Genomic DNA, 24,395 nt, shown 5'->3' with positions numbered 1-24,395 from the left:
AGAAAATGGACACATGACAACAGCTGCCCTGCACTACAGACCTTTGTCCCCAAGAGAAAGCAGGCAGAGGGGAGGGGCTGGGCGTGGCTTATCTGGGGCGGGGCCGACATGGGCGGGGCGGGGCGGGGCGGGGCCGAGCTGAGGGCTCCTCCGTGTGTTCAGGCCACACTTCGCACCTGGTGTCTAGTCCCAGCACTGGCAGTGCCCCTGCACGAGACAGGGCAGTACCTGATGGTCAGGTTCTCCATAACCCCGGGGAAGCGCTGCAGCTGGTCTCGAAGCTCACTGAAGGTGATGGCGCCGCTGCAGTCCTTGTCCGCCAGCTTGAAGAGCGCCAGGGTCAGCTGGTCCAGCTTCTCCTCGGGCAGCGAGATGGCGCTGTCACGCAGGCACGACTGCAGTGCGATGCGCAGCTCGTCCACGTTGATGGAGCCGCTCCCTGGCCCAAGTGAGGATGAAGCCGAGTGGGGGCCTGCCCCCAGACCTCGCTCTGTACTTGCAGACTCGCCCTGTCTTGCACAACCATTGCATCAGTGGTTCGTTCATCTTCATCTTTCTGCCAACCAACTCTCTTTAGGAGCATAGACCAGGCAATCGAAGGACATATGGCACCTTCCGCTCACAAACCTTCCATGGCTCCCTACTGCCGAGCTCAACAGAGGTGAACATTTCCCCAAGCATGGAGAATCTTTGGATTCAGTGCATGCCTTCCTCCAGAATCTGCAGCCTCCTCTCTAAGTACCACTCAACTTCCAAGATCATCTGCCCAGAAGATACACTTGCTTACTTAATCTATAAGGAGCAACGTGCCCAGAGCTTCAATTATCCAGAGGCAAATTGTATATGAGGTGGTGGTGAAGAAGTTCCCTGTTGTTCCCCGACTTGTAGCAAAATTTGCTCATCCATGTTGTCCTGAGAGGCTGCAGCTGGGCCCTCAAGTCCAGCCTTGTGGCCTTATGTGAACATGAGTGGCTAAGAGTGATGTGAAAAGGAAGCCAGAAGTACTGTCGACCCTCCGAAAGGTTGCGTTCTGCATCCGGGGATACCACCTGCGGTTGATTGAATCGGTGGATGTGGAACACACGGATACTGAGGGCCGACTGTATGACTCCCTTTTATCTAAGGGACTTGAGCATACACGGATTTTGGTATCCACTGGGGTCCTAGAACCAATCAGAGAAACTACTGTACCAACAGAGATGGAATCTGGGGCACTTTTTTTTCCTGTATATATTTTCATTCTTCATGAGCAGTAGGACTCGTGATTAGTGATTTCTTGGCCTGTTTTGGATATAGACACACCTGAGGTAGCAACATGCTTCTGCCCCTTACTGTGTGATGGTGGGCTATAAGTCCTTTAGAGTATTGCACCTTACTTTGCTCATCTCTAAAATGGGGCTAATTATTCCTCCCTTTCAGAATTGGTTCAAGGATAATAGATAATTAATTATAAAGCACTTAATGCGGTATATGGAAGACGGTAGTTGCATATAAATGAAAAGTCTTATTGGTATTGTGATCATCACTTGGGCCAAAGTCAAAGTCTGTAATCACGTACAGAGTCTAATATGCCACTCTCCAGCCACACCTCCCTTCAGTTTTCCTAGTCAAGAGCCAGCATGAAGCATACTTTAAAGAAAACCTTAGCAAAGCTCTGCCAAGAAACTCATGCACCCTGGGCCAACTTGCTTCCTATTGCACTCTTCAGGGTCCGTGTAGCCCCCAGGAGTGGTCTGAGACTTAGCCCATTTGAAATGACCTATGGGAGGCCTTTTCTTACTACTGACATCCTACTGGATGAGGACATGAACCAGGCCCTGAGATATATTATTAATCTAGGACAAGTTCAGAAGGTAATCCAGGACTATGCCCACAAGACGCTGCCAGCTCCCACTAAAAATACAGAGGAAGGAGCAGTTCCTTCACAAATAAACCCCGGGGATCAAGTTCTTCTTCAAACCTGGAAAGAGGGGGTCCCCCCAAGACCAACTATTGCACAGGATGGGTTGAACCCTTTGCCACCCAATTGGAAAGGGCTATGGAAGTCTTTAAGTCCCTTTTAAAAGAAATACTTCCTCGGTTTGGACTTCCAAAGTCCCTGCAGAGTGATAACAGGCCTTCTTTTTATAGCCAAAATCACACAGGGGTTCACAACAGCCTGTGGGCGCTCTGACCACATCCAGAGCGCCCATCCCTCCCCGCCCCCTTCACACCCTCTCACCCATTCAGCTTTATACTCTCCTTAGCCAATTTCAAATCCAGGGTTCTCCTTCACAATTATTGTTGTGCACATTTTTATTCCTTATCCCTCTGTCCTTCTATTGCACTGACCCTAAAAATATCTCATCCCTAGGTGAATCCAAGTACCTGTTTTCTCCTTTCCTGCACCAGGGCAGCTAAGTGAACATTGCTGAAGAAAAGCACCCAAGAGAGCAGGAAGTGTCTGATCCCAGCCATGGCAAGGCCTTCAACTTGCCCGCAGTCATCTCATGCTTCTCTAGCAAGGTCACGGTCCCGCTGTCTGCCGAGACCACTTCTCACCTCCATGCCCATCTAGTCCCTGCCTGGCTCTCAGAGAAAACTGGAACCCCTGGAAGCGAGTGCCCTCTAGTTCCTGCCTTGAAACTACAAACCTCCTCTCACCTGCTGTCTTCTTCCCCACCTCTGTCTGCAAGGAGGAGGTGAGTGTGCTGCTTCCTCCTGTCACAGGCCAACCTCTCCATCTGAGGTTGTTGATAAGCCCCAGGTGTGGGCCAAGCTTGGTGGTCAGAAAGCAGTCAGTGAAGAGGGTCCCATGGAGATTGGGGTGGGGTCTGAGGAAGATGCTCAGGAAGCAGGGTCAGTCAACTGCCCATGTAGTGGTGGTGGTGTGGGTCAACTTGGGAAGTGGGTTCCAAGAATGAGGTCTGGCTAGACTGTCAGGCAGGAATGGGAGGTAGAGAAACCCCATAGGCCAGAGGGCCTTGCCCAGGAGCAAATCTGCAGCTGGGTTGAGTTTTCAGGATGCATATCCAGCCCTGTGACTCCCCTGCTCAATGCTCTTCAATGGATCCCCATTGCTCGTTGTACTGAGACTCCAAACCATGGCCCCTGGGGCCTGCCCCGTCTGGCCTCACCAACTACCCCAGTCTCACTGGGTGCCTTTTTCCCACTTCAGCCTCCCTTCCTTTGATGATTCTGGGTCTTTAGACACCCTTTAAGCCACAAAGTTGCCAAAGAATGAAGGTCATTGCAGTGTCACTTACAATGCCAAAAAACGGAGGGGGGAACAATGAAATTCTCCCTTTTGGAAATGGGGTTTGAGTAAATAGTAATAAATAATAGCTGACACCTGTAAACATGGTACCCCAAACTAGGCACTTTCCTGAGTTTACATAAGTTAACTAATTTAATCCTCCTAGCAACCTCACGAGTATGTGCTATTATTATGGTCATTATTTTTATGTGACACGTGAAGAAATTAAAGCAGGGAGAAGTTAAGTAACTTGCCCAGGGTCACATGATTAATAACTGGTGGAGCTGAGATTTGAACCTGGGTAACCTGGCCTCAGAATCAGAGACCTTAGAGTATATACTAGATGATTCTATTTATTTGAAATTCTAGAAAGGGTATGGTCATAGAAAGTGGTGGAGTGGGAGACATTGATAGCAAAAGGGGAGGGAACATTTTAGGCTAATAAATATGTTTTCTTTCTTGATTGCAGTGGTTGTGGTTTATATAGATGTATGAATCTGTCAAAGCTCATTGAACTCAACTCAAAATATTGTATTAAATATTTCAATAAAGTTAATTTTACAAAAAAAAGAAAAGAATCAGAGATCTTAACTATTAGGCTGTGCTGCATGGAACATAGGACACAGACATACAGTGGAATATGATGCAGCCACTACAGATGAGGCTATAACAACATTGAGTTACCACTTCACACCCATTGGGATGGCTATTATCAAAAAAACAGAAAATAACAGGTGTTGGAGAAATTGGAACCCTTATGCATTGCTGGTGTGAATGTAAAATGGCATAACCACTGTAGAAAAAGAGTATGGCAGTTCCTCAATAAAAAGAATTGCCCTATGATCCAGTAATTCCACTGCTGGGTATATGCCCAAAATAATTGAAAGCAGGGTCTTGAAGAGATATTTGTACACCCATATTTATAGCAGCATTATTCCTAATAGCCGAGAGATGGAAGCAACCCAAGTGTCCACTGAAAAATGAATGGATAAACAAAATGTGTTATATACATACAATGGATAATATTCAGTCTTAAAAAAGAATGAAAGCCTGTCATATGGTACAACATGGGTGAAACTTGAGCACATTATGCTAAGTGAAATAAGCTAGTTACAAAAGGACAACTATTATATAATTTCACTTATATAATTTACCTACAGTAGTCAAATTCTTGGAGGAGGGGGAATAGGGAGTTATGATTAGTTGGTACAGTGTCAGTTTGGAAGAATGAAAAAGTTCTGGAGATGGATAGTGGTGATGGTTGCCCAACAATGTGAATTTACTTGATGCTTCTGAACTATACACTTAAAAATTGGTTAAAGTGGTAAATTTAATATTATGTATATTTTACTACAATAAAAATGATATTATAAAGCAATACAGTCTTACATGAACAATTGTTTATATTGTTTAGTGAAAAAAAGCAGTGTGTATAGTATAATCCCATTTTGTTTTTTTAAAAAAAGTGGATAGTGAGTGTATGTTATCAAAAGAGAGTATAGAAAAATGTTATGGGTGATTTTTGTCATAGTGGGCTATTATGATGATTATTAAAAAGCAATAAAACAATTTCTTTTTTTAAACATACAAAAGAACAAAGGAAAGTTCTGGCTTCTGCAGAGTTGAATCAAGGGCATTTGTCTCCCTGCCAGGGACCCACCTTCTCCCCCAACAAAAGGGAAGCAGAGACCAGAGACAGGGCAGGGAACCCACAGTGAGACAGAGAGAGAGAGAGCTGTCAGCCTCACCTGGAGAAAACAGCCCCATGCTGGGCAATCACTGAGATAGGCCGATTCCCTTTGTCCCCCCTACTGAGTCCTGCCCCCCACCTCACAAAGGGCCTTTACCGTCAACATGCCGTGGATGAGCAGGGTCCACACCTCCTGCAGCTCCTGAAACGTGATGGTGCCACTTCCATCCGAGTCAAACAGAATGAAGAATCTCTTGGCAAAGAAGGACTGTGACCAGAACGGGGCGGGAGACGGGCACAAGTATGGCCACAGGGCCCAGGCTTTGAATTCATTCACTGCATCTGCGTGTGTGTGTGTACACACTGTGGGGTGGTGGGAATCAGGGAGGACCCAGGTGCCTGAACACAGTGTGTGATCTGCCCACAAGGCCACACCAGGGGACAGTGTCCATGGCCCATCTGGCCAGCTGAGAGCAAGTTCGGGGTCTGGTGAGAGAACTGTTCAGCTGTAGAGAGGATGGGCTTCTGTCTGGGCCTCTGGCCCCCTTCTGGCCCCTGGGCCTGGTAATTTGCATAGGCTCTCCGTCCCCACAGTCCATCGCCCCCATCAGCCTTGCAGTCCAGACCTCTGGTGGCCCCTTACTCAACATGGGAAAAGGGTCAGATTGAGGGTCCCTCAAAGGCTCCTCCAAGGTCCTGTCTCATTCCCCTTGGGGTCACCCCAAGGGATAGTGAAGCCAGGAAGGACTTAGAAAATAGATGCCACTTGAGTACCTGTGTCTTTGCCTTTACCTGTTGTTTGGGCTGCCTACAGCCTACATTTAAGTGTTCTTAACGTAGACTTGTTCTGAACAGCACCTGTTCTCAATTGCCGATTTACTCACTCCATTCATCATTCATCCATTCATTCATTCAACAATCATGTCTGTGCAGCCTCTGCTTTCCAGGTCTGTGTTAGGCACTGGAAACACAGAAATTAAGAAAACAGGCTGGGTCAGTGTCACAGATATGCCAGGCCTGGAGGCTCCCCTTGAGGCAGGGAGAGGAGCCTAAGGGCTTTGGTGTCTGACCTCAGTTCAGAAGCAGGAAGTCTACTGTAGGCAGTCCAGCCCCGCCTTGGCTTCACTCTTTTTCCCCTCGGTCCCTCGAGTAAGGCCTTTATCACTCTCTACCATCCCAAATGGCTTTATCTTAAGATATTTCACAGCCCCTGTTAGGCAGAAGATCTTTCTTTCCTTCCCCATATTAACTATGAAAGGAGGCAGAGCATTTAGAGTTCTAAGTAGTATCTCCGTTACCAGCAAATGAGGGGCTCTCCCATCAAAACAGGGGCATTCAAGTGCTCATTGGCTTGTGCCCATCGAGGACACAGGCCACCATGAGATGCCAGCCCAGAGGACACCTGGGGTGAGACTCACTCCTTCCGCCTCTCTGCTAACGTCTCCGCTGTTTGTCGGGCATGCAGGCTGTTATGGGGATGGGCAGAGGACCTATGAAACCAAGAGAGAGGACTGGGGATGGCGTGGCCGTGCAAATGGGCCTTTAATGGATACAAATCATGGAAAAGTTTATTTTGTGGCAGGAGGCTTAAGTCATAGCATCACCTTTGCCCGTGAGGCTAGCAGTAACTGTGAGGGCAATAATGTTTCTTAAGATTTGACAAGCTACTGATTTCCAACTTCACGTGTTGTTTGAAAGACCCCAGGAGGCCATGGCTACCATGAGGGAAGGAAGGACCCCAGTAGCAGAGACAGAAACATCCTCTGGCCCTGCTTAGAAGTGGAGCCTCAAGCCCGGAGAAACCCGGGGAGCAACGTTTCCCTCCTTGTGAGGTACTGTGTCCTGCAAAACAGATTACACTTCCTCTACAAAATATGAGTGCAGGGTCCCCATTTCTGGAGTGGACACTTGCCTCTTTCACATTCAGGGCTCTTTTGAGATCTTGCAGGTTGATTTCCCTGTTTTCTCCTGCAATGGTCTCAAACTGGTGTGTCACCCACTGAAGCCACTTGGCGTCCTCCTCGGCACTCACAGTGCTGGCAGACAAAAGAGACAGGTTTGTTGGTTTGAGGTGGCCAAGGACTCAGGAGGACTCATGATGGCCCCAGGACTTCTGTCTTCCCCCAATTAGGGCCTCGGACCTCCCATGGGGTTGAACCAGCTTCAGGGCGGAAGCAGTGCTTCCCCACACCTGCTTCTTTACGTCTCTAAGTCCCCGCTTCTTCCTTCCATCTGGCATTGGCCGGCCCAGGCTTAAGTCTCTTTAGCTTCTGGAATGACAGGGCCCCAGTGGGATGGACCCCAGACTGTGGTCAGAGAATGGCCTGCTCCAGGGGTGCTATTAACACAATGACAGTGACTGTCCCACCTCACATTTTCATGGCTCTTTACTGTTTTCAAAATCCTTCCCATGCACTATTTCCTCTGGTCTCTGTTACCAAATGTAAAATACTCAACTTCTCTGAGCCTATTTCCTCCCTATGATATTTTACAGAGAGGAAACAGGCTCAGAGCGCTTGAGTTACTTAGCAGAATTTATTCAGCAGGTTAGAGACAGAGCTCAACTCTGAGGCCAGTGCTTTTTCCATCACGCCCCAGAGCCTCCACCCTCTGCCTGAACACTTCAGGTACAAGCCATGCCAGGACTGAGGCCTCAGGGCTTGACTCTCCAGGTCCAGGGCATATTCTACAATGTCACAAGGGCATCAGCCATCTAAAACCCTCACAGATGGGCTAGCTATACTGTGATCGGAACAGAGGTTAGTGATGAAATGAGGACAGCACTTTCTGTGGCATCAGGACCCAGCAATACAAAATTGAGTCAATAAGTGAGAATTTGTAGCATCTTATTCTATAAATTTCCTCTGTGAGAATGGCTTTCATCTGTATCCCATGAGTTTAATATAACCTTAAATGATTTAGCTACAATCAATCTTCATTATTTGCAGATTCCACAACTGCGAATTCACCTACTTGCTAAAATTTATTTGTAACCTTCAAATCGATACTTGCAGCATTTTTGAAGTCATTGTGGACATGGGTAAAGTGGGAATACATTTGAGTCTACTGATGTGCATGTTCCCACCTGAGGTCAAACATAGCAATGATCTGCCTACTTGTCTCAGCTCTCAGACTGTAAACAAATGTCCTTCCCAAGATCTATTTAGTGCTGTGTGTTTCACATTCTTGTGCTCTTCATTGGTGATTTTGTTCTTTAAAATGGCCCCCAGGAGTAATGCTGAAGTACTGTCCAGTGTTCCTAAGCACAAAAAGGCTGTGATCTGCCTTATGGAGAAATTACATGTGTTAGATAAGCTTTGTTTGGACATGAGTTCTAGTGCTGTTGACCATAAGGTCTATGTTAACGAATCAACAATTTCTGCTTTTAAAGGAGTCTTTAAACAGAAACACACATAAAACAAAATTATGTACTGATTATTATATGAAAAATTTGTGCCCATAGGCTGGCAGTAACCAAACCCTGTATTTATTTTCCCTAGGAGTAAAGGTTCAGAATTTCCTCATTCAGGGTTTGTGGTGACTTTATAGAAAACAACTATCATGAAAAATGAAAATTAACTGTATTTATAAATAAAGATTAAAAATAAATGAGCTAAAGTGAAATCAATCAGAGAAAGACAAATACTTTATAATATCACTTATATGTGGAATCTGAAAAATAAAACATACTAGTGAACATAACAGAAAAGAAACAGACCCACAGATATAGAGAACAAACTAGTGGTTACCAGTAGGGAGAGGACAGGGAGAGAGGAGAGATAGAGGTAAGGGATTAAGAGGTACAAACTATTATGTATAAAATAAGCTACAAGGATATATTGTACAACACAGGGAAGGTAGCCAATATTTTATAATAACTATAAGTGGAGTATAACCTTTAAAAAATAAAATAAAATAAATGAGCTAGCTTCCATTTAAGTAACTAGAAAAAGAATAAAATACACACATACACAAATAGAAGGAGAGATTCTTAAATATAAGATCTGAAATTAAGGAACTAAAAAGCTAAAACAGGTCAAAATGGTAAATTGATTTTAATTATGACAATGGTTTTACAGATGCATGCATATGTCAATACTCATCAAATTGTTCATTTAAATTACTGTATGTCAATTATGCCTCAATATAGTGAAAAAAACAAGTTGGTTCTTTGAAAATACCAAGTGAAAAGCATGATTAAAGAAAAAAAGTGAAACAATATAACATTAATATTGAGAAAGGCAATAGAATCAAGAAAAGGGAAGGGCTACAGAAATATAAGAGTATTGTGTGCAAATGCTTGGTGAACTTAGAGACATGAATTAATTTCAAGAAGTAACCACCTGAACAGACCAATAATCACTTAAGAAATTAGAAAGGGGGTTAAATGTCAACCATTTAAAATAATGTCAGGCAGTCCCTCCCATCAGGAAGCTTGCACAAGCCTCTTAGATAGCCTCATCCACCAAAGGGAAGACAGCAGAAGCAAGAAGAACTAAAATTCTGCAGGCTGTGGAATGAAAACCACAATCACAGAAAGATAGACAAAATGAAAAGTCAGAGTATGATGTCCCAGATGAAGGAACAAGATAAAACCCCAGAAAAACAATTAAATGGAGATAGGCAACCTTCCAGAAAAATAATTCAGAATAATGATAGGGAAGATGACCCAGGACCTCAGAAGAAGAATGGAGGTAAGGATCAAGAAGATGCAAGAAATGCTTAACAAAGATATAGAAGAATTAAAGAACAAACAAACAAAGATGAACAATACAATAACTGAAATGAAAAATGCACTAGAAGGAATCGGTAGCAGAAAAACTGAGGCAGAAGAATGGATAAGTGACCTGGAAGACAGAAGGGCGGAATTCACTGCTGTGGAACAGAATAAAGAAAAAAGAATGAAAAGAAATGAAGACAGCCTAAGAGACCTCTGGGACAACATTAAACGCAAAAACATTCGCATTATAGGGGTCCCAGAAGGAGAAGAGAGAGAGAAAGGACCTGAGAAAATATTTGAAGAGATTATAGTCAAAAATTTCCCTAACATGGGAAAGGAAATAGCTACCCAAGTCCCAGAAGCACAGAGAGTCCCATACAGGATAAACCCCAGGAGAAACATGCCAGACACATAGTAATCAAATTGGCAAAAATTAAAGACAAAGAAAATTTATTGAAAGCAGCAAGGGAAAAATGACAAATAACATACAAGGGAACTCCCATAAGGTTAACAGCTGATTTCTCAGCAGAAACTCTACAAGCCAGAAGGGAGTGGCATGATATACTTAAAGTGATGAAAGGAAAGAACTTACAACCAAGATTACTCTACCCAGCAAGGATCTCATTCAGATTTGATGGAGAAATCAAAAGCTTTACAGACAAGCAAAAGCTAAGAGAAGTCAGCACCACCAAACCAGCTCTACAACAAATGCTAAAGGAACTTCTGTAAGTGGGAAACACAAGAGAAGAAAAGGACTTACATAAACAAACCCCCCAAAATTAAGAAAATGGTAATTGGAACATACATATCAATAATTACCTTAAATGTGAATGGATTAAATGCTCCAAACAAAAGACACAGGCTTGCTGAATGGATACGAAAACAAGACCCATCTATATGGTGCCTACAAGAGACCCACTTCAGACCTTAGGACACATACAGACTGAAAGCGAGGAGATGGAAAAAAGATATTCCATGCAAATGGAAATCAAAAGAAAGCTGGAGTAGCAATACTCATATCAGATAAAATAGACTTTAAAGAATGTTACAAGAGACAAGGAAGGACACTACATAATGATCAAGGGATCAATCCAAGAAGAAGATATAACAATTATAAATATATATGCACCCAACATAGGAGCACCTCAATACATAAGGCAACTGCTAATAGCTATAAAAGAGGATATCAACAGTAACACAGTAATAGTGGGGGACTTTAACACCTCACTTACACCAATGGACAGATCATCCAAAATGAAAATAAATAAGGAAACAGAAGCTTTAATGACACAGTAGACCAGATACATTTAATTGATATTTATAGGACATTCCATCCGAAAACAACAGATTACACTTTCTTCTCAAGTGTGCACGGAACATTCTCCAGGATAGATCACATCTTGGGTCACAAATCAAGCCTCAGTAAATTTAAGAAAACTGAAATCATATCAAGCATCTTTTCTGACCACAACACTATGAGATTAGAAATCAATTACAGGGGGAAAAAAACGTAAAAAACACAAACACATGGAGGCTAAACAATACATTACTAAATAACGAAGAGATCACTGAAGAAATCAAAGAGGAAATCAAAAAATACCTAGAGACAAATGACAATGAAAACATGATGATCCAAAACCTATGGGATGCATCAAAAGCAGTTCTAAGAGGGACGTTTATAGCCATACAAGCCTACCTCAAGAAAGAAGAAAAATCTCAAATAAACAATCTAACGTTACACCTAAAGGAACTAGAGAAAAAAGAACAAACAAAACCCAAAGTTAGCAGAAGGAAAGAAATCATAAAGATCAGAGCAGAAATAAATGAAATAGAAACAAAGAAAAAAATAGCAAAGATCAATAAAACTAAAAGCTGGTTCTCTGAGAGGATAAACAATATTGATAAACCATTAGCCAGACTCATCAAGAAAAAGAGGGAGAAGACTCAAATCAATAAAATTAGAAATGAAAAAGGAGAAGTTACAACAGACACTGCAAAAATACAATGCATCCTAAGAGACTACTACAAGCAACTCTCTGCCAATAAAATGGATGACCTGGAAGAAATGGACAAATTCTTAGAAAGGTATAACCTTCCAAGACTGAACCAGGAATAGAAAATATGAACAGACCAATCACAAGTAATGAAATTGAAACTGTGATTAAAAATCTTCCAACAAACAAAAGTCCAGGACCAGATGGCTTCACAGGTGAATTCTATCAAACATTTAGAGAAGAGCTAACACCCTTCCTTCTCAAACTCTTACAAAAAATTGCAGAGGAAGGAAAACTCCCAAGCTCATACTATGAGGCCACCATCACCCTGATACCAAAACCAGACAAAGATACTACAAAAAAAGAAAATTAAAGACCAATATCACTCATGATTATAGATGCAAAAATCCTCAACAAAATACTAGCAAACAAAATCCAACAACATATTAAAAGGATCATACACCATGATCAAGTGGGATTTATCCCAGAGATGCAAGGATACTTCAATGTACGCAAATCAATCAATGTGATACACCATATTAACAAATTGAAGAATAAAAACCGTATGATCATCTCAATAGATGCAGAAAAAGCTTTTGACAAAATTCAACACCCATTTATGATAAAAACTCTCAAGAAAGTGGGCATACAGGGAACCTACTTCACCATAATAAAGGCCATATATGACAAACCCACAGCAAACATCATTCTCCATGGTGAAAAACTGAAAGCATTTCCTCTAAGATCAGGAACAAGACAAGGTTGCCCACTCTCACCACTATTATTCAACATAGTTTTGGAAGTCCTAGCCACGGCAATCAGAGAAGGAAAAGAAATAAAAGGAATACAAATTGGAAAAGAAGAAGTAAAACTCTCACTGTTCACAGATGACATGATACTATACATAGAAAATCCTAAAGATGCCACCAGAAAACTACTAGAGCTAATCAATGAATTTGGTAAAGTTGCAGGATACAAAATTAATGCACAGAAATCTCTTGCATTCCTATACACTAATGATGAAAAATCTGAAAGAGAATTTAAGGAAACACTCCCATTTACCATTGCAACAAAAAGAATAAAATACCTAGGAATAAACCTACCTAGGGAGACAAAAGATCTGTATGCATTAAACTATAAGACACTGATGAAAGAAATTAAAGATGATACCAACAGATGGAGAGATATACCATTTTCTTGGATTGAAAGAATCAATATTGTGAAAGTGACTATACTATCCAAAGCAATGTACAGATTCAATGCAATCCCTATCAAATTACCAATGGCATTTTTTACAGAACTAGAACAAAAAATCTTTAAATTTGTATGGAGACATAAAAGACCCCGAATAGCCAAAGCAGTCTTGAGGGAAAAAAACGGAGCTGGAGGAATCAGACTCCCTGACTTCAGACTGTACTACAAAGCTACAGTCATCAAGACAATATGGTACTGGCACAAAAACAGAAATATAGATCAATGGAACAGGATAGGAAGCCCAGAGATAAACCCACACACACCTATGGTCAACTAATCTATGACAAAGGAGGCAAGGTTATACAATGGAGAAAAGACAGCCTCTTCAATAAGTGGTGCTGGGAAAACTGGACAGCTACATGTAAAAGAATGAAATTAGAACACTCGCTAACGCCATACACAAAAATAAACTCAAAATGGATTAGAGACCTAAACGTAAGACTGGACACTATAAAACTCTTAGAGGAAAACATAGGAAGAACACTCTTTGACATAACTCACAGCAAGATCTTTCTTGATCCACCTCCTAGAGTAATGGAAATAAAAATAAAAATAAACAAATGGGACCTAATGAAACTTAAAAGCTTTTGCACAGCAAAGGAAACCATAAACAAGATGAAAAGACAACCCTCAGAATGGGAGAATATATTTGCAAATGAATCATCGGGCAAAGGAGTAATCTCCAAAATATATAAACAGCTCATGCAGCTCAATATTAAAAAAACAAACAACCCAATCCAAAAATGGGCAGAAAACCTAAACAGATATTTCCCCATAGAAGACATACAGATGGCCAAGAAGCACATGAAAAGCTACTCAACATCACTAATTATTAGAGAAATGCAAATCAAAACTACAATGAGATATCACCTCACACAGGTCAGAGTGGTCATCATCAAAAAATCTACAAACAATACATGCTGGAGAGGGTGTGGAGAAAAGGGAACCCTCCTGCACTGTTTGTGGGAATGTAAATTGATACAGCCACTATGGAGAACAATATGGAGATTCCTTAAAAAACTAAAAATAGAACTACCATATGACCCAGCAATCCCACTACTGGGCATATACCCTGAGAAAACCATAATTCAAAAAGATACACATACCACAATATTCATTGCAGCACTATTTACAATCGCCAGGACATGGAAGAAACCGAAATGTCCCCAATAATATTGTTGCATGATTACAAAATTATAAACATTAACTGTAGAGAATTAGAAAAATACCTAAAAGCACACACATACTTTACAAAAGATTTTTTAAAAAATCACTATAATCTACCTACCCAAATAAAATCACTGCTAATGTTGAGCATTTATTTCTAGTCACATGCAGAAGGTAGCCCAGCCTGGGATTCAGAGGGGGGTTGTGTTTGATGGACTCATTCACGTGAGCTGGTTTTGAGGTAGGAGATAAATGGGTCCCTGGGCTGGACAGCTGGTATGTGTCAAGTGGAGGAAAACTGAAGCTTTGCTCTCACCCAGATGCTCCAAGGACAAAGCTAGTGGCAGAAGATGAGCTCTGCTGAAGTAAAGAGATAAGATGACCACTCCTGAGGTCAAGGAAAACTTCCCTGTCTGCACATGGGCGGGAAGGCTCCTTGGGGGTCAAAAAGGGAGGGGGCTCCACCCCATAATAGGTGTGGGACATACCGCCACAGGCCTCTGCTGTGGGATCCGTCTTAGCAAAAAGTTGGCAGGCGTGTTGGGGAGGGTCCTGGGCAGGTCAGGTGTGGAAAAAGAAACCAGATAATTGGCCAGAGGTAAACAAAGACCAGGAAGAACTGTCCTATGTAAGTGATTTAAATCACCTCTTTCCTGCGCTCCTCCTCATTAGGAAGGACAGCTATACCCTTTCTCCCTGGGTGTGTATTTCTGCCTTGCTTCTGACTTAAATAAATACACTCTTTCTCTGTGTGCTCTCCCATACATTGGGCTGTCTCTGGTAATAAACTTTGTACCTATTTTGCAGTTTTTGCCTCCTTGAAACATTCTTGATTTCAATGGGGGAAAGAGACAGAGGCACTTTGCTTCTAGCCTCTAGACCCTGGTGGACTAACTGGCTTGGATTCCTGGTTTTCATCCAGGCTACCCAGGTTCAATTCCTGGGCAGGGGAACTAAGATCTCTCTCAGGACCGCTCACTGCTGTCTCCTAGAAATCAGTGTCACCTGTGTGAAAGGGACCACTGAGGAGAACATTGTAAGTGGAGGGCTTGGGGGTGAAACCTGGGAAGAAGGAGAGGGAAGCACGGGTCTGTTCTTCAGCTCTGCCCTTGAACTGTGGTCTGAGTTCTCTGAAGAGATAGGGAAGGCAGGGAATTCTTTGCAGGGACGGCAGGAGACTCCAGTACTGTTTGGACTTGGGGGTCTTGAATGTTTGGAAGTCCAGGAGATCACCCTTCTACTGGGAGGTGCTAGGGCAGTACAGCCAGTAGGAGGGCTGCCAGGTAGTAGACAGCTCCAGGAGCACCAGATTGGTGGGATTTGAGCAGGCTGGCTCGTGAGCACATGTGAGACACCCAAGTACCTGGGGAAAATTGGGAGTGGAGTAAGCAAAGCAGTTAGCAAAAGGTGGGCATAATTGCTAATGACACTTCTTCATAGCCACAAGCCAGACTCAGAAAAGTAAGAAGCTGAGACTTGGGACTTCTGGTTAAGATGGTATTACATTCACTCTTTGAGGCCCCCTCATCTGTACCACACACAAAGCAATGATAGATAAAAAATTTTTTCTTTAGTTTAAAAGACCAACTGATCTCAAATAAGATAAACATCTCTGTTGACCAGAGATGAAGCAGAAACATACCATGCCCCTGCTTATGGGAGAGGGCTGGAAAAAGCTGTGTCTGACCATTGCCTGGGACTGTGATTTATATTTTGTACTTAGCCTCCTAGCCAAGAGCTGGACCACAACAACTGCTACTTGGTGACTGGACCCATGGCATCCTCAGCTCTCCCTGGATGGGAGCCCCAGGCCACCAAGGTAAGGCTAATATTGAACTGAGGGGACCAGGAAGCTGGGTGGAAGCAACGCAGAACTTCTAGAGAAGGGTTGAACACAAACACAACACAACACACACACGTACACACACACACCATTCAAGATGAGTCAACAAGCTGGTATTCCAAAAGACCTCAAAAGAATGACTGCAAAGAAGACAGCCAATCAAACCAATAGTAGGGGGAATTCATTTTGTAAGAAGTGAAAGTAATAGACATTAAGCATATTTAGAATTCTCAAAGAAGGAAAGGAAAGAAAAACATTCATAAAAAAAGAATAAGAACTTAAATAAAAATGGGCAGAAATGAAACCAGCCCAGCTGGTATGAAGAAAATGCTACTAGAAATATGGAGAAACATATGGTTATTAAAATTTTAAATAATTCAATACATAATTTTTAGTCTAGACCTAATTGAAGAGTGGATGTACAATCCCTAAGATGGGATTGAATAATTCACTTGGAATAATTTTGTAACTTTTTTTCACTTACCAACATATGTTAAACATTTCTCTATATTATTAAATATGAATGTGTCAAAAATGTTGTAAACTAGTCTTCTATGTTTGGACAGTTAACTTTCTTATATTTATTCCATTACCATAAACAAGTTTTTGAGAAATCTTGTTATTAAATCTTTGTCCAAGTTTCCAATGGTTTCTCTAGGCTGGATTCCCAAAAGAGGAATTACTGAGCCCAAGAAGTATGAAATTTCCTAAGTCTTTTGGTTACAGCCAATAGCCAAACTGCTCCTCAAAGATCTTGAACCAATTTTTCACTCCCACCATGTTTTAAGAAATGCCTGTTTAACAGAACATTTTTGAATACTAAGAATTATCCCTTAAAATATTTGTCCACTTGCGTCTCCCTCCCACCCTCCCTATCCCACCCCTCTAGGTGGTCACAAAGCATGGAGACCAAGAGGCAAGAGATATGGGAACATATGTATATGTATAACTGATTCACTTTGTTATAAAGCAGAAACTAACACAGCATTGTAAAGCAATTATACTCCAATAAAGATGTTAAAAAAATGAGATAACAAGACAAAAAAATATATAGTTGGGGCTTCCCTGGTGGCGCAGTGGTTGAGAGTCTGCCTGCCGATGCAGGGGACACGGGTTCGAGCCCCGGTCGGGGAAGATCCCACATGCCACGGAGCGGCTGGGCCCATGAGCCATGGCCGCTGAGCCTGCGCGTCAGGAGCCTGTGCTCCGCAACGGGAGAGGCCACAACAGTGAGAGGCCCGCGTACAGCAAGAAAAAAAAATTGTCCATTTGGCAAAAAATGATATCTTCAATTTTTATTTGCCTTAGTCTGATTAGTAACAAAGTGAAACATCATCATGGAAGGAAAAATAGCAAAAACCTCCTTTCCTCATTTCTTGGGTAAAGTAGGACATATTTTACTGTAGAGGGGATACAGAGCTTCGTTACATGACATACTCCCAACTGGTTGTTTTTTGGCTTAAAACACTTTTCTTCTACATTTTTTTTTTTTTTGGTCAGAAGCATGATGTCTTCACTCCAGCCCTACAACATATTATTTGTTGATTCTTTGGGCTGATTTTAAGACCTGAGTCTGTAGCCCATGGATTTGCTCTGCTTGCTGCAGGGTGGGAACACTGCTAAGGCCACTTTCCTCTGCCAGGATGAGTCCAGAAAGGCATCTGAGAGGCGGACAAGCCATAGGGAAAAGGATGGCTCACCTGCCTGTGCTCCTCCCTGCGGCTGCCTCGCCCCCTGTGCCCTGGAGTCCTCATCCTCTCACCCACTCAAGGATTGTGACCTGCAATTATCTCCTTGCTTTCTGCATCATTTTCCTCTTCTCTTTCCTCTAGCTATTGCCCAGTTTCTCCTTAATAGCAAAACCTCCTGAAAGAGTTGCTTATATTCAGTCTCCACTTCATCATTTCCCTTTTTTTTTTTTTTGGAACCCACTCCAATCAGACTTCTATCGCCCAAGGAAAACTTTCTTAATAAGATGAACAACAACGTCCTCATGGCCAAGCCAAGAGGTCATTCTCAGCCCTTAGCAGTGTTTGACGAAGGTGAATTTTCTTTCCTTCTTGAACCTCTGTCTTCTCTTGACTTCCAGAATCCCACCCTCTCCTGGTTTCCTTCTAACTCACTGTCTCCTTCTCAGTGTCCTGACTTATGGATAGATCCTGTTCTTTTATCTGGCCTTTATAAGTTGGGCTCAGCCTATCTTTTCTATCTAAACAAAATTCCTTGTCAACTAGCTCATCAACAAGTGCATGTCTCCATTCCCAACCTTGGCCCTGAACTGTGGTCCAGTAATTCCAACGGCCAGTTAACATCTCCACTTGGATGTCAATATGCATCTCAAACTTAACACGTCCAAAACTGGACTCACAGTACCTCTAACTCTGAGCCACCCGCTGTTCCCATCTCAGTAAAAGACCCCTTACCCATTCACCTCAGAACTATGGAGTACTCATCTATTCCTTTCTTTCCCACGTCTGACATCCAAACCACAAGCAAATCTTGCTGCTTCTACTTCTACATTAGAAATAGATATAGACTCTGACTGCCCCTCCGCAGGTCCCACCCTAGCCAGAGGGACCATCGCAGCTCACCTGGACAGCCTCCTAACTCACCCTCTGTTCCACCTTCATTCCCTTATAGTCTGTTCTCTATTCAGCTGCCCTGGAGATCCTGTTCAATTGTAAATTAGATGGGTCACTCCCCGGCTTAAAACCTTTTGATGGTTTCTCATCCCACTTAGAATAACCACAAAGCCCTCCATACTCCCCCCATGACATGGCCCCATGACCTGTGTGCCCTCATCTTGGGCTCTCCCCTTGCTCACTCAGCTCCAGCCACACTGGCCTCCTCAGTATTTCTTGAACGTACCAGGCACACTTCTGCCCCAGGGCCTTTGCACTGACCATTCCCTCTGCCTGGAACATTCTTCTTCCAGAGATCTACCTGGCTAACTCCCTCCCCTCCTTCAAGCTTTTGCTCATCTCACACCTTCTTAATGAAGTCTACCCTGAGCACCCTGTCTTAAAGGTGGCTCTCACCCACCCCAAACTACTGATCCCCATTATCCTGCTCTAGTCCCTTCTTTCCACAGCACGTATCATCTTCTAATGTGCTATATAATGTGCTTCCTTATTGTTTTTTGTCTGCCTCTTCCCCCACTAGAATGTAAGCTCCATGAGGACGGGGACTTGTGTCTGTTTTATTCTCGAATGAATCTCAACACTAGAGCAGTGCCTGGATTATAATAGTTACTCAGTTGATATTTAGTGAATGATTGTAGTAGACTAGCCACATCAGCATCCCGCAGAGGAATCTCCCCACTCCAGTCAACCATTCCCAATGCCCAACTCCAGTTCTAAGCAGGGCCGGCAGGAACCAAAACAGCCCCAGGCGTTAATCAGGAGAGGGGGCTTCTATGCCCAGGCTAACTTACTGTCTGGCCTGGGAAAGTCACCTCCCCTGTTCAGGATCCAGTCCCTCCTCTGCCCAGTGGAGATTTTCTCCTGTTCTCCCTGCCTTGGCACACAGTGTAAGAGCAGACACAGGGGTATACATTTTTTTTTTTTTTTTTTTTTTTTGCGGTACGCGGGCCTCTCACTGCTGTGGCCTCTCCCGCTGCGGAGCACAGGCTCCGGACGCACAGGCTCAGCGGCCATGGCGCACGGGCCCAGCCACTCCGCGGCACGTGGGATCCTCCCGGACCGGGGCACGAACCTGCGTCCCCCTCATCAGCAGGTGGACTCTCAACCACTGCGCCACCAGGGAAGCCCTATACATTTTTAGAACCATCAAAGTTGACCTCGCCCACAGTATGTACCTTGTGTCTGGGAGAGAGGCTCACAAGAAGCTGTTCCCTGGGGCCAAGAAAAGGAAGCAGAGGCTCTGTTTTCCTGTTGATGTCACTAGGGCTCATGCTAATGAGATGGAATATGGCCTATCACCCCACCCTAGTCTCACACCTTTGGGGTTGAAATGACCTTCTCATGGAAAACAGGGCAGTTAAGTTGACCTAATATCATTCCAGCAAGTTCTATTATCATTTTCAAATGATACACAAAATCTCAGGGGATATTAAGTTTTCACCCGCTTTTCTTATCTCCTTTTTAATCCCTGGATGGCTGGGACCCGTCTTCCTCCTCTAGTATCCCCTGTGGGGCTCCACCCACAGGGGCAGAGCCTGGGCCAGAACACTCTGAGCCCCACCAGTCCTGTCCAGTCTCCCTTCTCTCCATAGCAGAGACACATCCTCTGTTGGAGAGCTTGAGCAGGTTTTGCTCATTTCCAACACGGAAACTTTGCAGGAACTGCCTCTTCAGGGCAAGCATATGGGGGCTCCACACCCCTCAAGCCGGACTCACCCCTCAAGGTCCAGCCCAAAGTCCAACTTCTTCTAGAGGCTCTTCCTGCTCTCCTCAGCCCAGAATTAGTTACACTGTGTTCCTGCACCACAAACGCTGTCTTGCAACATGTCATACCATTGTTTTGCATGGTATCTTGGTCCTTAGATCATTATTTAACTTTTTGTGTATATATCTCTTCTCTCCCCAACGAGCCTATCAGCTCTAGGTAGGAATCACCTCTGCTCATTCACTATTTCATTCAAACATTCCTTCAAGAAATATTCTATGCTATCTAAGAGATAAATAGATGATCAATGGTTCCTGCCCTCACAGAACTTATATTCCTTATTTCTTCTTTATGGCATAGAAATATTCTATGCCATCCAAGAGATACATAGATGATCAATGGTTCCTGCCCTCACAGAACTTATATTCATTATTTCTTTTTTATGTCCCCACAGGACTTGCTATATTCCACCTGTAACCAGCGGGCAAGAGTTAACAGTGACAGCCTCTGGCCAGTAAGTTCCAGCAGTGTGTTCCTTTGATCTAGTCAAAGCTGAGTGGGGACTATTTTTAAGTAGAAAAGCAGCAAGGACCACAGAGATGGTGTCTCTGTGTGGCTGCCTCTGGATGGCAAACCTAGAAGGGGATTCCTTCTGGGCCCTGCTCCTGGGAGAGATTGGAAGCTCCACCCATAAAGGGTCAGGGGTCATGGGCTCTGAAGAGGGCTTAAGGCTCACCAAAGGCACCCTCATGGCATAGATGGGGAAACTGAAGCATGCAGTGGGCTTGTGCTTGCTCCAGTACTAGACTCGCAGCACAGTTCTCCTTTCCTAGGACCCCACTGAGGTATAGTTTCCTGCTAAAGGGAAAGACTTGTTTTCCCTTTAGCTGTTGGAAGCCTTTCTGGCACATAGGAGCACACAGGTGGAAAGAGGGGTGCGGGAGAGTAGTTCACAACAGTGGCTTCAAACACTTTAAAATAGGCTGGAAAACACTCATGCTGTGGTTCTGAGCATCTCCTCCGTACCCAGCACTGGGTCAGGGACAGGAGGGAGGGGCTGACTGTACTCATGGAACTCACATGGGACAATCAGCTGTTTGGCAAGTCTGGCCAGCGGGCCCCCTGATGGGAACAAGACCTGTGAGTGAGAGGGGCTGGCCTTGGCTGGAGCTCTGCCCTCCCTGGCAGCCCCCTCACCCTCTCTGAGTTCTCTGTGGGGGATGAGGGGTGTCTTCCCCGAATACCAAAGCACATGGTTGTGAGGATTCAATGAAACACCACATGAGGAAGCACCTGACCCAGAAGAGACACTCAGTTCATTTTCACTCATTCAGAAGGCCGTTTTGATTATTCTCAACCACCTGCTTTGTTTCCCAAGTCCCAGAAAAAGAATCCTGACTAGTCTTCTTGAAGCAGAAATAGGTGAGTTCATGTGGCCCCAACTGCCTACCCAGGGGTCATGGTCCTGATGCTCCCGCTCACCCCACTGCCCCCAGAATCAGCACTTTGGACTCACCACTTGTTGCCTGAGGCCAGTGTGCTTCCTCTCCCTGTTCCCCACTTTTCTTACCCGTAAAAAGGGACTGCTCCTGAAACAGGGAAGAACAAATCTGACTCCATGCTGGGATGGTGCTTTCACTTTAACCTTTGTATTGTATTCCTTCTACTACAAGTTAATCACTAAAGGGATGTTGCCTAGAGCTTAAAGTATACATAACGGCCCATTCTCCAGGAACCCTGCCTCCCTTGCCTGAGTGTTAAGTTAAAATACCTTTGTTTAGCTCACAGGAACCGCCCCCCCAAGGCCTACCTGTGAATGGCTGCAGGAAGGAAGAAATTAACACATCCCCTCTGGAGTCTGGCCAGAACAAGGAAGTATTTCCAACAACCTATCCCTTCTTTTTACTTTACCTCCTCACCTCCCCCTCTTTGTTCTATAAAAGGAACTAGCATCCAAACCTGGGCAAGATGGTTCTTTGGGACACGAGTCCACCATCTCCTCATCTGCTGGCTTTCTGAATAAAATCGCTGTTCCTTGCCCCAACACCTCACCTCTCAATTGACTGGCCTGTCGTGCAGCAAGCAGTATGAGCTTGGACTCAGTAACACTCAGACTTACCCCCATGAGGTTGTGTGACTCCACTGAGACACTGCAAGTACACACTCCAGTGGGTCACACTGGATACATGATCTGTGCCCCTTGCCTTCTCCTTCCTGGAGTGGTCTGTTCTCCAGAGAGCATGGGGCAGGGCTTGGAGGCTGGGCAAGAACCTCTCCTCCTCAGCCACCCCACTCCCCTCCCACCCCCTTCTGCATCCTTAGCACAGGAGACCCCCTCATTGCTCCAGCCATCAGAAACATGTGCAGCAAGAGCCAGTTGCCAGTGCCACCACCATTCAGCCCAGGAGACAGGTGACATGTGTGAGACACAGTCCTTTATTAAAAGAGGTCAATGGTGGGAGGGTTGCTACGGGCACCTGGCTGAAGCCAAACCACCTCCCTCCTCCCCACTCTACCTCCACTTTTGAGCCTGGAGAAGTCTAGAGACTTACAGAAATTAGGTCTGGGTACAGCCTTGAAGATGATTTATTCCAGTGGCTTCCAAACACTTTAATTTTCAGTTATGTGGGTAAAATTTTAACTGACTCCCCTCCTTAAAAAATGGGTTATGCAGATTTTTTTCTATGAAAGATCTAGTACAACATTTCCTTTCTAGATGGGGAAACTGAGGCCCATGGAGTGGATGTGGTCTCCTGGCGGTATCTCAGGAGTTGGTGGAGTTGGGACTAGAGCCCTGGTCCCCTAATGCGGCTCTTTCCACCAGCCTCCACACTGAGGGGGTGACTGCAAAACCCGAGGCTGGGCTCTGCATCTCAGACGCAAAGAAGAAGAAGGCAGGGCGGAGCACATGTGGCATAAGTGGAAAAAGAATCCTGGGCCAATCCAGGAACTCTGTAAATTTATGTCCTAATCCAATTTCCTAAGAATTGGTTCTTAGAATAAGGCTAGTAGCTATAACGCAGACTTTCTGTTGGAGAAAATGAAAATATTATTTTTGCCTTTTGCTTTTGAGAAGTGCCAAGAAACATCAGGCTTTGGGAGTCCCAGAGTAAGGAAGTGTGAGCCTTGAACAATCAGGCCTTGGAGGATGTCTGTGAATCATGTTCCCACTGTGAGTCGTGGCCTGAGACCTTCCCCAAAGCAAACTTGCCTGGCCTTTCCTGCTTTCTCCACCTTGCCTTGCCTTTCTTTTCTCCCCAGTCTTTTAACCCTGTCTAGTTTGCACCCACAGAAATCACAGCATGAATGGTAAGGTCTTACTTTAGGGCAGCAGTCCCGGCCTGTTCCCAGGACACTGGTTCCACAGGAGAAGTGCAGTATCTGGCAATTCGGTCCACATCGGCGTATTACAGGCTCCATCTGGACTGAACATGTCCTGGCCAGCTGACAAGACAGCATCGCCTCTCTCCAGGCTCTAAGTTCACCGGAACATATGCCTTCAGTCCTGGAGATAGAGAGGGGTCGGGGCCATGGCAGCATGGAATAGTTCAGAAAATCTCTGGTCAGAGTCAGGTCCCTGGTTTTAGCACCAAGCATATGATAGCTCGCCTTCTCATTTCTTCACCTGGTGAACTCCTACCCAACCTTCAAGGGCCACCACAAAAATTCCCTTCCCCAGCCCACTCCTCCCCAAGAGAGCTAATTTAGTTCTCTCCTCTAGTTCCCACTGCATTTTACTTTTATTCTATCAACACACACTTGAATTGAAGCAGAAGAACCTATTGGGAATTTAATGTATCACAATAGTTTATTAAGAAATTAATTTATGTCATTTATTGCCCTTGTTGACTCACCAGAAAAGAACAAAAGCTGTCTTGACATGAGCCCCACTCACTGGAAGGTAGCTCGATTTTCTTCTTGTGGTCAGTAAGGGTTCTCCAGCCCCTTAAGAAGCAATAAACAATTCTCCCTGTTTCTGGGTCTGAGAGAGGAAGTTGAATGGGCTGGGAGGGGACCCTGGTGTGAGAATGGGCTGCCTCCAAGACAACCAGAGGCTAAACCAGACTCTGTGTTTAGAAACCAGTAGAGGCAGTTAAACCAGATTATCCCAGCGGGGAGGAGAATGGGTCTTGGTGCTCCGAGGT

General features: G+C 44.2%; 1 protein-coding gene across 1 annotated transcript in view; it reads right to left on the bottom strand.

The window, feature by feature from the left end:
* The window catches only part of NOX5 (NADPH oxidase 5), a gene marked incomplete at both ends in the record, with an annotated part of 111,491 nt that overhangs the window by 25,034 nt on the left and 62,062 nt on the right, over nucleotides 1-24,395 (bottom strand). Inside the window, 3 exon segments of the mRNA XM_082617874.1 lie at nucleotides 229-522; nucleotides 5,048-5,193; nucleotides 6,838-6,961. Of these exon segments, the coding sequence (XP_082474000.1) occupies nucleotides 229-522; nucleotides 5,048-5,193; nucleotides 6,838-6,961 (564 nt within the window).

This window comes from Mesoplodon mirus, assembly GCF_964341445.2.
Source record: "Mesoplodon mirus genome assembly, chromosome: 4".
Taxonomy (NCBI): Eukaryota; Metazoa; Chordata; class Mammalia; order Artiodactyla; family Ziphiidae; genus Mesoplodon; species Mesoplodon mirus.
The sequence above is the reverse complement of the archived record's forward strand: the minus strand, read 5'-3'. Positions and strand labels throughout refer to the sequence as shown.